General features: G+C 43.6%; 1 protein-coding gene and 1 long non-coding RNA gene across 5 annotated transcripts; one reads left to right on the top strand and one right to left on the bottom strand.

Moving 5' to 3' along the window:
- Window positions 1-392: 392 nt before the first annotated feature.
- LOC310753943 lies at window positions 393-783 on the bottom strand. The gene is made up of 2 exons (XR_014543518.1): window positions 659-783; window positions 393-508 (listed from the first exon to the last, which is right to left on the bottom strand). It is a non-coding gene; the product is annotated as an uncharacterized lncRNA (long non-coding RNA).
- Window positions 784-823: 40 nt separating this feature from the next.
- On the top strand, window positions 824-17,255 carry TENT5D (terminal nucleotidyltransferase 5D). 4 transcript variants are annotated; one of them, XM_083596052.1, is made up of 5 exons: window positions 829-1,185; window positions 7,818-7,942; window positions 10,016-10,152; window positions 10,815-10,904; window positions 15,962-17,255. In XM_083596052.1, exon 5 carries the CDS (start codon window positions 15,978-15,980, stop codon window positions 17,154-17,156), a length of 1,179 nt encoding a protein of 392 aa, XP_083452178.1. In that variant the 5' UTR covers window positions 829-1,185; window positions 7,818-7,942; window positions 10,016-10,152; window positions 10,815-10,904; window positions 15,962-15,977; the 3' UTR covers window positions 17,157-17,255. The 4 variants fall into 4 exon arrangements, with proteins under 4 accessions (XP_083452175.1, XP_083452178.1, XP_083452176.1 ...); XM_083596050.1 differs by lacking the exon at window positions 10,815-10,904 and adding an exon at window positions 3,864-4,007 and having other exon boundaries at window positions 860-1,185; XM_083596049.1 differs by lacking the exon at window positions 10,815-10,904 and having other exon boundaries at window positions 824-1,185.
- The last annotated feature ends 429 nt before the right edge of the window (window positions 17,256-17,684 follow it).

The raw sequence follows: 17,684 nt of genomic DNA, 5'->3' as shown, positions 1-17,684 counted from the left end.
GGAACCGGTGTACAGCTTCCAGGTCATGTGGCCAGCATGACCAAGCCGCTTCTGGAGAACCAGAGCAGTGCACGGAAATGTCATTTACCTTCCCGCCTGAGGGGTACCTATTTATCTACTTGCACTTCATGCTTTCAAACTGCTAGATTGGCAGGAGTAGGGATCGAGCAACAGCAGCTCACCCCATCGCGGGGATTTTACCTTCTGATCTGCAAGCCCTAGGCTCTGCGGTTTAACCCACAGCGCTACCCACAAATATATTGGAGGAGGATGCAAAATAAGGTGAGTCAGAGGTTGTGGCCCAGGGTTCGGCAAGGTTTCTCAGAATCTCAGTTTCGACGGGCTAACTGTGGTTGGCCATTGGTGAAAGCAATCATACACCACATATGACCTGAATCTCTCTCTCTCCTCTTTATTGTAACCCACAATAATTATGGCTTGAAATCAGGTGCAGGGGCGTCACGATGTCCTGCTTCAAGCTGAGCCCTTTCTCGTAGAACTGGGAATCCTTTGAAAGAAAGAAAAAACACTGCCCCCCCTTTTTTAAATGCCGGCAGTTTTTTAAAAAAAAAGAAGAAGAGAATTGGGGTCTCTGGTGAGAAGGAAAACCTTAGACGGGAGTGAAATTAACCAGGCAGAAACTGACAGGCTAACTAACCAGGCGGATCGCTGGGCTTCCCCCTTCCCTGCGATGGGGGGGTCGGGTGTCCTAACCCCCACGGACTCTGTCTGCCGCCTCCCACGGGCACACAGCAAGGAGGAAAACCCATTAGGCAGCCGCACCTCAAACTGTGTGACGCGGAGTTGCCATGACCACTCTTTTACGCTACAACGGCTGAGCCAGGGGAGAGGCACGGGGCGCATTTCAGCACCGCCGTGGCCGCGGACAGCAGCCTCGGCGCCGAGTCTCCGCTCTTCTTTCCCCCCTCCCTCCCCTCCCGTTCCCTGATTTCGGGCTTCCCTCCCCCCCTTGGCTCCGAGGGGGACTGGCGGGAGGCGGAGCCCTTGTGGACTTATCTCTCCCCCTGGCGCCCTCACAAGCTCCAACTGATCCATCCCCGAAGGGAAACGGAGGGAGGACAAGGGCTGTGAGGGGTGCGCCTTGCCATTCTCTCGCCTGCAGGCTTGAGGGACGCTGAGGGGGAGAGGGGGACCAGGATCTACCGCTTCCACGAGGCCAACTCGGTAAGTGCTTGACCGAGGCAAGGAAAAGGTCTACACGAAGGGGTTCCTTTTAAGGTAGCTCAGAGGCATATATTTCTGGAGTCGCCTCTAGCGCTCCAGGTTGTTCGTTGTGATCGTTCGTTGTTGTCACCAGCATAAATGTGCGTGGCATTCAGAATAACACTAGAGCGTAAGGAACCTAGAAACTACACCCTCACATAGGGTCTGTCTTTTGGACGTAGTTCTGCATATAGTTCTATAGAGACGGAGGACAGCGCGTCCGTGCATTCGGTTGTTTTTGGGGCTTGGATGAACCTTCTTGAGGTTTAGCAGCCCAGCAATTGTTTGACTGAGCATATCTCACTTTTGCCGACTGCTGTAAGACCTTTGGCCGCAGCCCATCAAAGTGTCGGGAGACGCTCAAGTTCCAGTGAGTCGCATTGTTTTCTAGCCGAGTTCCATTGGTTTTCCGTTGGTTGCAAGGAAGCGTGTGTTGGAAGTGTCTAACTTCTGTTGCTTTGTCCTCATCCCCCGACAATGGAAAACTGAGGGATGCTGTCTTTGAACATGGGAATTCCATCCGTAGCATATAACATGGAAAAGGAAAGAGGGAAGGAGTTGAAGCCGTAGCTTGTGCAATTCTTTACTATGTGTAAAGAATCCCTGGGTTCTGTGTAGTGTCTTGAGATCCCCGGTATCTTTCGGACTTTCTAGAGCGTCCTTAGAAACTGTCCGGGGTTGACTTTTTGGATTAAAAAATAGGGGCTGGTATATACTAACTGGATGTTCTATGAAGTCTGCTTTTTAAAAAATGTTTTTATTGAAGTTTTTCTTGGGTAACGAAAGTACATACAGCGTCTCTGCTTTCAGTTGATAGAGTCCTTTCTGTGGATCGTTTACATTCAATGTTAGACACTAATGTTATAGACAGTATGAGGTTCGGGGAGAAGAGAGGTTGGGGGGATAGAACGGGGAAGAGAAAAGGGGGGGTAGTAAACTTTCGTTATTTTACATAATCTATGTGCAAGGTTTTTGTGTCAGCGTCATGTGGGTCGCTCCCCCCCCATTCATTTAAAGTCTGCTTTTGAGTAAAAATGTTCATAACTATAGAAGGTCTCCAGACTGCAGGACTTCCTAAATACAATTATAGATCCTTTGCAAGATGTGCATGTGGGCTAAAGAATCCTTGAGTCATGTATAAGTGCTATAAAAGACCATCTGAGCTACAGAGGTGTGCACATGTTGAAGGACTAGGCATGCTGTATAATCTTTAAGTGGTATATATAAGCACTCTTTCTCCCTCTTGCTCGCGTGCTTTGGATACTATAGGAGTTTTACATTTTCTGTGGGAACTCTCGATGCTATAGAAGATCTGCCCTTTGCATATTGATTTCATGAATTATGTTCTGAAGTTTTCTACAAGGTTTTGGGAAAGCTATATTGTGTAGGTAAATGTCATTCTCTTAAAGAGTTATACAAAATCCCTGGACATGCCTTTGCATAAAAAGTTTCTGTCCATGTAGAGCCCCTGAGCTTTATATAGGACCCCAATTTAGGGTTGTTATGTGTTCTCTTTTTCCAGGACATGTCCTCTTTTTCAGGGGTAAAATTTGAGACAAATTGCATTTATTTGCTTTGAATAGCTGTCATAGCGTCCTCTTTTTTGATCTTCAAAATATGGCAACCCTACCAAACTAACAACCATTATATTCTCCAGTCTTTCTGGATGCTGTATACTTCTTGAGCCTCATATATAGTCCCTTGGCAAATATATGTTCCCTTTTGCTAAATGGCTTCTAAAGCACTATACGTTCTAAAAGTCCACCGACTACCTTTAGTTTAAAAGAAATCTGCATAGTTGTAAGTATATAAAATGGTGAGTGCTATGACATTATTCGTCCCTGGGACTATCTAGGAACCTGTTGAGTTTTGGATTATGAGACTTCTCAAGATACATTTGGATTCATCAGTGGACTGTAGACTTATTTTATCGAACCTGCAAAACCCCTTTATATATGCAAAGTCAGATCATTAGTCCATCTAGTCCATGGTCATTTACTATTAGAGTGTCAGTATGGTGTAGTGGTTAGACTGTTGGATAAAGCCCTGGGAAATGGAGGTACAAATTCCCATTCAGCCATGAAGCTCACTGGGTGATGTTGAGCCTGTCACTGCCTCTCAGCCTAACCCAGCTCACAGGGTTCTTTATGTGGATGAAATGAGGAGGGGGAGAACCAGGTATGCCACCTTTAGCTCCTTGGACAAAAAGATAGGATGTAAATGCAATCAATCAATCAATATACTCGGCAGAAGTTCTTCAATGTCTCTCAGGAAGATGTCTTTCCCAGCTCCTCTACTTGAAACTCTGTCACTGAAATTAAGACTAGTACCTTGCATGTACTAAGCATGTGCATTTAGCACTGGTGCTTTTGGCCAAGTTAGGGTTTTAGAACCCCAAAATATGCTAAGATCCCTGGGTCTCTTTAAAAAAGTATTTCCAAGCTCTGAATAGTTTCGGATACTAGAGAGATCTGACCAACCCCTTTTCTGCCCTAGAATTTCACTTGTGTTATGTGATACTAGGAAGGCCACTGAATTCTTATATCACAGGGGCGTGTGTGCGTGGGTGCATGCAAGTGTGTAAGCAGTGAAAAACAGGGGCATTTGCTTCTAGAGTTGACAGAATTATTCAACCTTAGGTCTTCAGATGCTGTTGGACTTCAACTCCCATCACCCCTGACCATCGATTAAGCTTGCTGGGGATGATAGGAGTTTTAGACCTCTGGGAATCCAAGATTCAAGAGCACTTTCTATAACATCCATTGTCACTATTGTCCTTTAAAGCCTTACATTTATTTTCTCTGTAGTGGATGTCTGTGGGGGTGTGAAATAAGTGGTTTTATGAGCAGAAGTCAAGGCAGTGCATTTGCCTTTCATTTATTCAACTTGCACTGTAAACTCAGATTTCTAGCACTAATTCTTCAATAACTTCCTATCCACAGGGTCAACTTTCTCCTGCCACCCTCTCTCCCATTTTTCTTATTTTAGCCATCCCAATGTGCTTCATTCAGTCCTTTCAAGTTTGTCAAGCCAATTCTCCCCATGGTGCTTTGATGACAATAAATTTTCATAAATGAATCATTGGTGAAAATGATTTGGTTCTCTGAGAAGCTGTTAGAAGCTGGAGAGAGATGTTGGAATAATTTCCCCTTACAGCCACAGGTGGGTTGAGGCTGTATAAACATTTGGTACTGAGGGGCAAACAAGCTAGAGTTTCCGCTTCTAAAATTATTCCATGTTCTTTATTTTTCCCTTCTTTTTATATGACTTGAATTGTCTTTATCTTGTCTCTGTGCCCCCAAAGCCTACGATGAATCAGCAAGCTGAAAAGAGCAGTCACTTTGATGAATTCATCTGCACTTCTGTTTCTTAACTGTTTATTATTTTACCATAGCAGGAGCTATGGTTCAAAACAGCAACATTGACTCTAAACAGCAGTATTTATTTTTGTTGCATTTCTCAGCCAGTTAGAAAGCAAACACAGTTTAAACTGAACTCAGATGCAGAATTTGCTCCGAAGCTTCAGAAGGGGGCTCTACTTTATAACTTGTGTCATAATGCAAAAGCAAGAAAGTACTTCTGAACACACAAACAGTGAGTGAATTGCCACATCCTAACCAATGCAGACTGCAATTGCTTTTCCACCTGAAGCAACGGTATTAAAATGAAGCCCACTAATTTTCACCTCCATCTGACTCCACACTAGACCAGGGTAGAGAAATTCAGACCCAGGCCTCTCTGTATGACCCTTGATATACTTCTATGTCCTATCTGCAATCCACCCTCCCACCCAACCTCCTAACCTTGACTGAGTGTTTTCGTCTGGCTAGAATACGTCCTAAAACTCTGATAACGACTTTTGCTTGCCCTGACAGAGGAGACTAGTCTATTGTACAAAGCAAAGACGGACATTCATCCCACTGACCACTTTTGTCTTTCACCCTGCCAGTCACTGCAAGTGGACCCCAGAAGGTTGCCTTAGAAGGAATTGCAGTTCTTTAGTTGAAAAAGATTCCCCACTCTTGTTTTAGACTCTGAAATTCATGGTCTTGAACTTGAAGGTGGGCTATAAGTGAAAGTGGTGGGATCTGCAACAAAATGTTGTAATATGCCTGTATTCCTGTTAGGGCTTCAGAGGTCCAGCAGCCATGCCTTCCCCCCAAATACTGCCCACTCTACCAGCCAGCCAGCATCTCATGACCATGGTCACTGAGCTTTACTTCCTCCCCTTTGTCCCTGCTTCTGCACACTTTGGAGTTCACTGGAGTCTGCTGGTACCTCTCTGTTGTCTGTGGATGGTGCCTTTTTGACTACGTAAAAATATCCATATTCATTGAATGAGCTGGCTATTCATACATAGCAGGGGTAGGAAACCAAGTGTGGCTGGCTGGTGGGCTGGATCTTGACCTCCCTCAAACCCTGCAGGCCATTCTGGCAGGGAGATAAGGCCACCCACCTGTCAATCTGCTGAAATCACCAAGACATGAAGAGAAATATTTTCTTAGCCTGTGCAGAAAGCTTAGCCTCTATGAAAGCTATTTTTAAAAATTTGAAGGGCTGTGCATAGGCCCCCAGCCTACCCTGTGGCCCAAAAATCTGCAGCCCCTAGATTTACCCTGTTCCTGCCCCAGGGGATACCCACCACAGATTCATACCTGAAGCAATGCAGAACTTTTAAGGGAGTCCACCAAAGCAGTTTGTTTCCCAGGTAGGGATGTTAAATAAAAGACAAGACCAGGGAGTATAAAGTAAGGCACCCAGTAGCTCCCTAGTTTATTCTACTGCAGTAAGTAGCACCCATAGAACAAGTTTAATTGGAACTGCCCCAAACAAGGAGACTTCATACATTGGCACAATATACATTTTCTATCACAGGCTTAAGTAAAGTTGCCATAAAGTTGTTGAGCTATTTTAAAGGAATTTTTTTTGGGGGGGAGAGCCCACTTACAACACTTATGGGTTGACATATGTCCAGATTTAAGCGATTCTCACCCGGACACTGTTTCCAATGGCAAAATCTTGGCAATTTCTGGGAAATTCTGGACTTATGGCTTTGTTAGAGACTCATGCAAGAATCTTCCTCTTTGTACGGGCACTTGGTTTTCTGGAAAATATATATTGGGGTGATTCTGCTTTGTGAAACAAATTTAACAGGTGTTGGGGGTGTCTTTTGATACCTTCTACATAGGGGAGTGCAAATCCTGCCAGAGGAATTCTGCTTTGTAGTTTGATTTCTGAATCTTAAGCCAGCTCCTTCTGCAGAAAGCCCTGATTCCATTGATTTCACATCCTTCGCTCCACATGATCAGCTTCTTCTTGCTGACAGTTAATGACCCTAGATAGATTGACACAAGAAAGTTTTACACCTGTTTGCACTGCTTTGTGTTTTCTGGTCTTATTACAGCCACATAAAGTTAATTGTGCAATCAATGTTGCCATCAGGGTAGGACTTCAGAGCAGAATGAGCAGGGCAGCCCTTAAACACAGCAGGACCAGCTTTCTACATTTTCAAGTAACTGAAATAGAGCATATTGCCACCTAAAGGATACATCTCAATACAATTAAGTCTACAGTCCAAAGTTACCTAACTGCACCACTGTCTGCTGGTGTTGCTTCAAAGTCTGTTTCAGTTGCATTAGGAAAGAGGATAACTGCTAGAACCGAAAAATCACAATGCTGCTACTTTTTCCTATGGCCAGAATGGATTGAAATGTCACTGCTGACGTTATTACCATGCTGCTGAAAGACGAGGAGAGAATGATGGATGGGGCCAAAGTGAGGAGCTTTGCTTCAATATGCATTGCAAGCCTTTCCCACCTGTAGCATAAATAAGATTTGCTGAATGCCATTGCCAGTTGCTTCTGTATGAAGGTGTGGCTCAGCTTTCTTAATGACCATGCTAAATCACTACAAAGCTTAAATGTGAAACTCCCATCTGCCAAGCAACAGTTAGGACTTATTCACAAGACCACGTCAGTAATAATGTGGCTGTTAATAATCACCATACACAGACATCCCCTTCAAGTGTTCCGATTGTTCCAGGACATCCCCAGAATTACAGAAGCCATCCCAGCTTTGATCCTGGAATGTCCCATTTTGCTCCTCTAGTGTTGCCGCCACCAAGCTTGGGGAGGAGGATGAGCCGGAGCTAGCAGTTGACGCTGGCACTTGCAGTGCTGCTGCTCACTCACGCAGGTCAGCTGATTCATGTGAGAGCATAGCACCAAAAGACACGTGCTCTGATCTTCTTCAGAGGAATGTTGGAAGGTGTGCCTGGAGGTTACAACAGAGGAAGCCATGACTGTTAGGATGGTATGATATGGCTTTAGATGTATAGTGCAGATGGGGCCAAGCTTAAGTCATTTCCCCACCATAACATTTAACACACATTTCAAGTGCATGGCTTCCCCCAAAGAATCCTGGGGGCTGTAGTTTACCCCCAAACACTTGTGTTTGACAAATCACTGATCTCACCTATGTCTTTGAAGGGCAATGTCATGAATGCAAGGTTAGAAACTTGTCCATAACTTAGTACAGCAGGTTGACTCCTCAGGTTTCAAAAAGCCATGTTACTGTTTGTTCTTATCCCACAGCATTTCATTGGGAGGTTCACGCTTTCATCGGTGACAAGATGTGCATTTCATATTTTTGCCAAAGGATCCAGTGATTCATCACATTGACTCTTCGGCAGTGCAGACTTGGCAAAAATCCAGCTAGCGTAAGTTTGAATCTGTTTATTTCTCAGTGGAGACTCTGCTAAGAAAGTTAAGCTCTTGCAATAGGAGGTAGAAAATATATACGGAAGCCCAATTGTAAGTTAGATAATAGTGTGCAAGCTTTCTGGGTTTCATCAGGAAGAAATGTTCAGGTATATTATTTCTACCCCAAGCTAATCCCACCTTCTTTCTGCCTTTTGGGGCAGAGGACACATCTGAACAAAGCTCATCAACCAACAGGTGTCTCAATAGGAGCTTGATAAATTTGATTCCCCCCCCCCCCAGCTAGCAAAACTGGAGGGGGGGTGTATGTCAGGCTGGAAATACTACCTCTTACTTTTCAGAGCATGATCTGTGCAAAGTTAAAGGCCACCACAGATTTGGAGTGAGGAGAGCTGGAAATGGTGTGTGTTTATGGGTGTGTGCATATGCATGTGTACATGTGTGTGAGAGGGGGGCATATGTGGTGGGTGTATGTGGTCTGAAAGTATAGTGTGTGTATGCATACGCTGGTTACTCCCACTGCTAGAATATGGCCCTCAGAGAGGTGGGTGCCTAGCAATGTGCTCCCTGGGCTTGGAAACAATAGCCAGTCCTGTTCTACACAATGCACTCAAGCACAATAGGACTTTGTATTATATGAATGTCATTATTGGGTACTAGGAAGGTGTCATTATTGGGTACTATGAAGGCTAGGTCTGTTGTAGAGATCATTGAATGCTAAAAAATTGGCCTATTTTTATTTATTTAAAAAGAGCAGTTACCTAGTCCTCAAGAGCCCTTTTCTGATTATTGAAATATGGGAATACTCAATATAGAATCATAGAATTGAAGAGTTGGAAGGTACTCAAAGAATCACCTAGTACAACACCCCCACCCCACCCCCACTGTAATGCAGGAATCACAGCTGACATACGGCCGTCCAACTTCTGCTTAAAAATCTCCAAGGAAGGAGAGTCCATCACCTTCTGAAGAGGTCTGTTCCACTGTTGAACAGCTCTTACCACCAGAAAGTTCTTCCTCACATTTACCTGGAATTGCCTTTCTTGTATTTTGAATCCATTGGTTTGGGTCCTACCCTCTGGAACATCAGAATGCAGACTAATAACATAAAGAAAAACACATAGAACAGGAGTGAGGACACACCTTTTGTCTCTACTCCTGATCTCTACGCATTGACCATTCCATTGTGCATAGAGCCTGAGGAAGTGGTAGGTGCAATTTGATGCTCTATAAGGTTCCCCATCATGGGGTGAACAGCTGCACTTATTTAATCTGCACATGTGTAGAATCCATTCAGAAATAAACAATATGTGGAAGTCAGGACAGGAGTCAGAATAGCAAGGGCATTTCTGCTCTCCCTCCATGTCTACTATGTGTTTTGGAAAGTTGTTTGCATTTGGACACCTCTTAAAATATTATAGCTAAATTTTTCATGGTGGTTCCTGAGCTCAAGGAGTAAATTTATATTTGGATAGAACTGGATGCCATTTTAAATCAAGATGGTGGGCTGAGCCTATCAAAGCACCAGTGATTTGAACCACTGATTTTGAAACTGAAGTGCGCTTTTTATGTTGTTGTTCCTTATACTTCCCAAACAACAACAGATATGAGGCTGTTAGGAATAAATATTCCCAGATTTCAACTGTGTGAAAAAGGGTTCAGAATCAGATGGGAGGGGCCTCAGAAACAGTATGGACAGATTCTGCCCAGTGCTTAGCTATGTTTTTATGAGCAGTCACGTTTTGTAGATATTGATGTTTTAGTTTGGTTGGGTCTGGCCATCACCATGTAACTTGATGGCTTGGTGCTATTTGCTTCACATTTCTTCTGAAGTGGGTGGGAAGTGCTATTTTACCCAGAAGTAAGTACTGCTGAGTTCAATGCAACTCTTAAATAAGGCTGCTTAATATACTAAGCAAGGCTTAGTATTAATGTTCCCCATTAGTATTGCTCAAAACCAGTTTGTGTGGAAGACGCTGTGATATTTAAGGCAACTTAAATGCATTTTTAAAGGCTACAAAAATACAGTTAAATAAAAAAATGCACTGACTGGAGAAGTTATCTCATACCAGATCCATCCCACCAAGTACTGTCTATTCCGAGTAGCAGTGGCGATGCAAGATCTCCAAGGACAGAGGTCTTTTCCATCACTCGCTGCATCATCAACTACCAAATCTACTAACCTGGAGAGGCCTGGGAACTCCTGCAGGTAAAATATGCGCTCTATCTAACACACAGGTATGGCCCTGGTTACAATTAGAATAGTATATAAAAATCCAGAAGACAGGAGAGTTAAATACCATCAAAATATTTGCCAATGTAAACCAGCTTTAACCTGGTACCTAAACAATGCTAATGGTGGCGCCTGGTGAATGTATTTTGGGAGCAGCATTCCATAATCAAGGAACTGCAAGAGAGGGCCTTGCTCCTGGTAAATGTCCGTGTGATTCTAGCCACAGCTCAGGGGTACAGAATATATTTCAGCCAGAGGGCCACAGTCCCTTCTGGGCAACCTTCTGAGGGCCACATGCCAGTGGTGGGTGGGGAAAAGCAATTAATGTAATATTTTTCCCCTTATATGGTAGGCTAGCTTCTATACTTACTATCACACAACTCTCTCTATCTGCCACCAAGGAGCATTATCAGGGTTCATGGACACATTCAAGCCAGGCAACAAACACTCAAGGAGGGCAGGGCGCGTGAAGGGTGTAGCCTGTGGAGAGGACCAGACAGAGAGCCCTAGAAGGCTGCATTTGGCCCTTGGGGCCCAAGGTTCTCCACCCCTGCCATAGATGAAGTTATAACCAGGACTTTGATAGCTACCTAGTGGCCTTCTGTTCAGGCTAACAACCTGGCTAATGCTTGTTTCAGATGGTAGAAAATCAATATTGCGTATTTCCCCAAGACCATTGGCTTCCAAGCAGCTGACTCTTTTTCTCTCTTCTTCCTGCCCCCCATCAGGTAGGTTAGGGGCATATGGTTTTTGGTTACCATGAGTCTTGTAAGAGATATAAGACGATAATGGCATGGACGATAATGGCATGGAAAGCTTGCAGCAGCAGTCCATGTACTACCATGAGATAAGAGAGTAAACAAACAACCACAGTACGTATGTTGAAATTAGCTTAATGGAGCATGTCTTCAAAGCCCATGATTAAAAGAGATTGGCTCTAGCCTGCTTCCATTTCTTACACCCTGGCTCATGTGATGTGGTGAGGGCCAAGGGTCTTTTTGTGTGAAGTTTGGCGCATGACAATGTGTTCACATGCCCCACTTCTACAAGGTAAACTGCCAGGGAGCATTTGAGGCACCACATTAAGAGTGATGCAGGTAGAACCGATGGATGGTACCCCTGTGGCATTGTCAATACTTAAATTTGTTAGGTCCATTAAAGGATCATGTGTCCTGGCATGAATTAGATGCAGTAAACTCTGGCCCATGGGCAAATGTGGCCCTGCATCATGCAGAAAGTAGATTTGAATTCACCTCTCAACAGCTGATGGGTGGTGAGTTGAAATGTGCTAGATCAGCTGTGCATCTGAGTTCCCCAGGCAGAACTTGATTGCGCAACTGTATCCCTGCAGAAAGCAGTACTGCTCAGTACTTTGCATGGGATTGGGAAAGCCCTTGCACTGTCATTTCCAAGTGCTTGAAAACTGCTGCACAAGGTACTTTGGCAGGCGGGAAGGGCAATGCACCTGCCAGTCACTGCCCACCATCAAAGCTGGCCTGTTGAGGTAGGATTGGAGATTCCCTGGCAAATCCTGAAATGTGTTTAATCATTTAGGAGCATTTGTATGCTACTTCAAGGCAGCTCACAATGCCCACTCTTCAGAAGCATCTCTTGATGCGATGCTTGAAGCTGCCTAGAATGACTCATATGAATCATAATGAGCCCAAATCTTTCTTGCAATCATAGACACAATTGCCTAAGAGTATTTGAGCACATCATGATTCATATGGTGCATTCCAGGTATCTTCAGTCACTACATCAAGAGGCATTTAACATATTCCAGAGGACTCTTCCAAATAGCAAAGTGGATGATTTTCTTAAATTTGTATTTATTTTATTTTTAATTGTTCAGACATATTGGGGATATTTTAGCTGGAGGATTCTGGAATTGTAATATTCTTAAATGACTAGGAAAGCTAGGGACAATGTGGTCCTAAATGTTCTTAAAAGGTAAAGGGACCCCTGACCATTAGGTCCAGTCGTGACCAACTCTGGGGTTGCGGCGCTCATCTCGCTTTATTGGCCAAGGGAGCCGGCGTACAGCTTCCAGGTCATATGGCCAGCATGACTAAGCCGCTTCTGGCGAACCAGAGCAGCGCACAGAACACCATTTACCTTCCTGCCAGAGTGGTACCTATTTATCTACTTGCACTTTGGCATGCTTTCAAACTGCCAGGTTGGCAGGAGCAGGGACCGAGCAACAGGAGCTCACCCCGTTGTGGGGATTCGAACCACCAACCTTCTGACTGGCAAGTCCTAGGCTCTGTGGTTTAACCCGCAGCTTACTCAGCAGTAAATCTTATTGAGCATAGGAACTTTATTTCTCAAATCCACTTCAGAGTGCAAGCTAATTTTTGTCTCTTGCATTGAACCTAGTGGAGGCTGGTTCATATAGACTGAATGAGGGATTACCCCACTAGCTCCAAAACACCCTCAGCCTACTGCATCTGCCTGCCTTCTTGCCCACTGGTTATCAGCCTATAGTCTAAGTGCTGCTGTTATAGAACACGGTAGAGAGGAGACTAGGCTATGTCATTGGCTCTGGCTCCTCCTACTGTTGAGCCTCCCTGCCTGAAGCCTACCACCAGCCCCAATGGCCATTAGTCACCACTGATTAGACTAGATGTTTCAAATTCACCTGAGCATCTCTACATCTCTCCAAATTTAGGCTACACCCATAACATTTAGAATTATAAATATTGGTTTGTTAAAGAAAGTGTCAGTGTGGGTTTCAGTATGCAGGGAGAGAGAATACCCTTAATTTTTGTTGGCACAAAACCAATGTTTGCTAGAGCTAGCCAGCTAGTTTGCCAGGTGCTTCTGCACTGTCTAACTTGCAAGGCAACATGAAGATTGCATCTCTGTAGGCCTAACACTTCATGCCATGCACCCATTATATTGGGTTTCCATGGCAGCAAAACACCTTTTCCAGGTGTCTCTCTCTATATGTCATCTCCACTCTTCCTCATCTCTGTTTTCTTGCTAGAGACGAGCCATTCTAAGGCACAACTTAATTTCAGAAACAAAATCTTGAACTAGGTGCCTAAATTATTTAATTTAGAAAAAGAATATAAAGATGAAAATGTAGGGCAGGGAGAAATAATTTTTCATGTGCAAGGATACCTATTTGATACAATTAGGGATACGTCCTAGGGGAGAAAAGGACAGCCAAATAGAGTCAGTTGATGTCTTCTGAGCTCTTCTGATCTTCCACCCATGGAGATGCTCTGCGTTTCTTATACAGTGGTACTTCGGGTTACAAACGCTTCAGGTTATATACGCTTCAGGTTACAGACTCCACTAGCCCAGAAATATTGCTTCAGGTTAAGAACTTTGCTTCAGGATGAGAACAGAAATCGTGCTCCGGCAGCGTGGCGGCAGCAGGAGGCCCCATTAGCTAAAATGGTGCTTCAGGTTAAGAACAGTTTCAGGTTAAGAACGGACTTCCGGAACGAATTAAGTACTTAACCTGAGGTACCACTGTAGTAGCAAGCACCTTTGAATCCACTTCACTCCACCTCCAAAGAGTAATTGCTGATTCACATCACTCTGAAACAAGGCTACTATGCAAGCTGCAAGGTATCTGAGCTTGGGTGTGCTATGAAATAACTGTAGGTTGTGTCCAATGCTAGTCCTACTCAGGATAGACACATTGAAATCAATGTTCATGGCTAATTTCAGTTCATTAATTTCAGCAAGGCTATTGAAAATGAGAAGTTCAGTGGGTCTACCCTGAGCAGAACTTACCGGTAGTTGGTTATAATCCAATATCATTGTATCTTTGTGCAAGTTTGTCTCTTTCCCCCCACCATACAGGGTATTGCTTCACTGCTCCACTACAAAGACATCTGAGTCAGACACAGTTCTGCAAGGCTTTAGATTGTATTGAGATGCCTCACCATAAACTCCTATTCCAAAAACACCACAAAAATAAATATAATTTTTATATATAAATATAAAAATAATTTTAAATTACTTGATAAATATGTGCAGTGAGGGAAGAAGGCTACCGCTCATTGGACGCTGGTCTTTTGGGGCAAATAGGGTACTGCTATATCAATCTTAGTACGTCCTCTGCCTACCCCCACCTGCCTGCCTTCTTTCTTACAACAATTGAGGTGATAATCCCTTCATGTCAGCTTGATCCTTCTGCAGCTCAGTGTTGCCCTTTGTAAAACTAAGCAGGGAAGAGGATGAGAACAAAACTAGAATTAGTGGGCTCCACCTGTCATTGGCTCTGGCTCCTGTCCATCTCTTGTTGGTCTCCCTTTCTTATGCCCTACCAGTCCCAACAGGAATCAAACACCACTGCCCTTACTCAGTGGTCGATCACATGCTTTGCATGCAGAGAGACCCGTGTTGGGTCCCAGACAGTTCCAGTTAATCAGATCAGCAGGTAGTGTCAGGAAATACTTACTTCTGCCTAAGGCACTAGAGAGTTGCTGCCCTTCAGAATTGACACTACTGGACTGGATGGCCAAATAGTCTCACATAGTATTAGGCAACTTCCTACTCACCTAAAACTCCATTTTAGGTATCTACTGGTATGTACAAGATACTAGAAAAAGCCAAATTGTCATTACTGTTCATTGTCATCTCCCTCTCCACCCTGCTTCCCATTCCCCAATCAATAATCAGGTGTTCACAAAATATAAAGAAAGGCAAATTTATTTTCCACTTTGAGTAAGAGTGCTCTAAGCAACATTTATTTCTTATTCTTTGAGGGGAAACCGGGCCAGTCTTTTTTTAAGAAATGAAATGAAATAAAAATATAGCGCAGACAATTTATTGGACAAGAGCACAAAGATTACAGATCCACAATATCAAGATAATTCCTTGAATGTAAATAATCAATGCTATAGACATTACAGAACATTTGTTATTATTTTTAAATCTACTTGCATATTTGCCATATTTGGTTGTGTACTTAATTACTGTAATTTCCTCTAATTGCACAGTACTGTAATTTCCCTTAATTACATTCATAGTGTGCATACTTAAAATCACAACACTGGGGCACTTAATTTTACAACAACCCATAATAAACCTCCAGGAAAACAATGCCTTCCCAATGTTGTGTTGGAAGCATTAGAAACCTGACATTCTTTTGGATTTCCCCCCTTGATACACACATTTTTTGATGGCTGAGATAGATAGATAGATCTACCTACCTACCTACCTACTGTAGCAAAAAATAATAATACAAGCTCTTAATACTAGCCACGATGGTTATGATGTATCTCCACTGTTGGTATGCCTGTCTATGCCCATTGCTGGGAATCACAAGTGGGCAGTGTGCTGCTGCATTAAGATCTTGCTTTTGAGCTTCCCATAGGTTTGATTGGCCACTGTAAGGATGCGTTGCTGTACTAGGTGAACCATTGGTCTGATCCAGGATGGCTCTTGTTATGTTTTTCCCCACACAACCATTGTATTTATGAGTGAAGAGTAGGATGTTGTCCACTGTTGGTACCTCTGTGAACTGCACGTTCAGTGATAGCTTTAACAAGGACAGCCTTAACACACACATAGTGAGCAGTAATTTTGGGGTCAAGGTTTATGGCCATAAGGCATGATTCTATCGCCCCCTTTCCAATGTAACTACTGAATACATGAATGAAGGAACCCCTCTCTAGCCAATTAGATTGGGTGGGTAGGACTTCCTTCCAAACCCGAGGTGGGGCAATCAATCAATTCCTGTGCTATTTGTCATGTCATTGAAGTGCTTGATCTGTCACTGCTTTTTAAGATGTCTCTGACTTCTTCCTTTGTGTTTTCCTCTTAGTTTACCAGCTGATTTCATGATGACTGAGGATTTAGATCCAAGATTCAGTTTTCTCACTTGGGATCAGATTAAAATACTGGATCAAGTGTTAAGTGAGGTGATCCCCATTCATGGAAGAGGGAATTTCCCGACGTTGGAGGTGAAGCCAAAATACATCATTTGTGCCGTCAAGGAGCAGCTGATCAAAAATCAGATTGCTGTCCAAGACATACGCCTGAATGGCTCCACAGCAAGCCACATCCTTTTAAAACAAAATGGTCCCAGTTACAAGGACCTGGATATCATTTTTTCTGCTGAGCTTCGAAATGAGCATCAATTTCAGGTTGTGAAGGAGTCTGTCCTTAATTGCATCTTAGACTTCTTACCAAAAGGTGTCAACAAAGAAAAGATCACAGCAAAGACAATGAAGGATGCCTATGTGCAGAAGATGGTGAAAGTGTCTACAGATTATGATCGCTGGAGTCTTATCTCCTTGACAAACAACAGTGGGAAGAATGTTGAGCTTAAATTTGTCAACTCTCTCCGACGGCAGTTTGAGTTCAGTGTTGATTCCTTTCAGATAATCCTCAATCCTGTGTTAGATGTCTATAGCAATGCAGATGGTGAGCTGTCAGAAGATTCTAATTTGTCCATCATTGCTGAAAGCATGTATGGAGACTTCGATGAGGCTATGAAGCACCTGAAGTACAAACTGATTGCCACAAAAAAACCCGAAGAGATCCGTGGTGGAGGCCTTTTGAAATATAGCAACCTTCTGGTTCGGGATTTTAAGCCAGTAAATGAGGCAGAAATTAAATCACTGGAACGTTACATGTGTTCTAGATTCTTCATTGATTTCCCTGATGTAACAGAGCAGCAGCGGAAGATTGAGTCATACTTGCGCAATCACTTCATTGGGGAAGGGAAGAGCAAGTACGACTACCTGATGACTCTGCGTGGGGTTGTGGACGAGAGCACGGTCTGCCTTATGGGACATGAGCGAAGGCAGACACTGAACATGATTACCATCTTGGCTCTCAAAGTGCTTGGAGAGCAGAATATCATTCCCAATGCAGCCAATGTAACATGCTACTATCAACCTGCTCCCTACATCAGCGACAGGAACTTCAACAATTACTATATTGCTCCTAGACAGCCACCCATTATCTACCAGCCCTATTCCTTTCACATCCCCATGCAGAGTGGCATGGTGTAGCCAACCACAAAACCTCATTGCCTTACATCATTGACCAACCTTTCCCTAGCCCCCCATTCCCCTGAGGGCTCTTCAAAATAAAGCCCATGTTAAAGCAAATTTTCCTATCACTTTTGATTTTCAGGACATCTTTTTTGGGGGTGAGTCTGTGCATGTTGCCAAACATTGGCCTGCTACTGAAATATTGTCCTACATATTGAATGAACTGTGTGCTGGAGTTCATGTGAGATTCTCAGCAAGTTTCCTAAAACAGTTTATGTGCACCCTCATGTTTCTTTCTGTTTTGCAGCAATTTGGCCAGACCACCAACATTGCCAACCAAGCAATAGTATCTTACAAATGGCACAAGCACTGAGACTAATGTTGTGTGCCTGGACCGAAATGCAAAAGTTTGTGAGTTTGGCTACAGCATCAAGTCTACACTCCTGCCTTTTGTTCTTTTGTTACAGTGCTGTGTTGCTACTAAGAGACTAAGAGGCAAAACCCGCACAAGGCATAGGGATGGAGACTGGAATATATTATCCACTT

This window comes from Podarcis filfolensis (assembly GCF_964270895.1).
Source record: "Podarcis filfolensis genome assembly, chromosome: Z".
NCBI classification, from domain to species: Eukaryota; Metazoa; Chordata; class Lepidosauria; order Squamata; family Lacertidae; genus Podarcis; species Podarcis filfolensis.
Note: the sequence above shows the minus strand (reverse complement) of the source record. Positions and strands in the feature narration are given on the sequence as shown.

Excerpts from the sequence above, each read along its gene's own strand:
- TENT5D (XM_083596049.1), top strand. The coding sequence starts at position 10,058 with ATGCAAGATCTCCAAGGACAGAGGTCTTTTCCATCACTCGCTGCATCA. Across the intron at positions 10,153-15,961 it reads AGGCCTGGGAACTCCTGCAG|TTTACCAGCTGATTTCATGA; the intron begins GTAAAATATGCG and ends TTTTCCTCTTAG.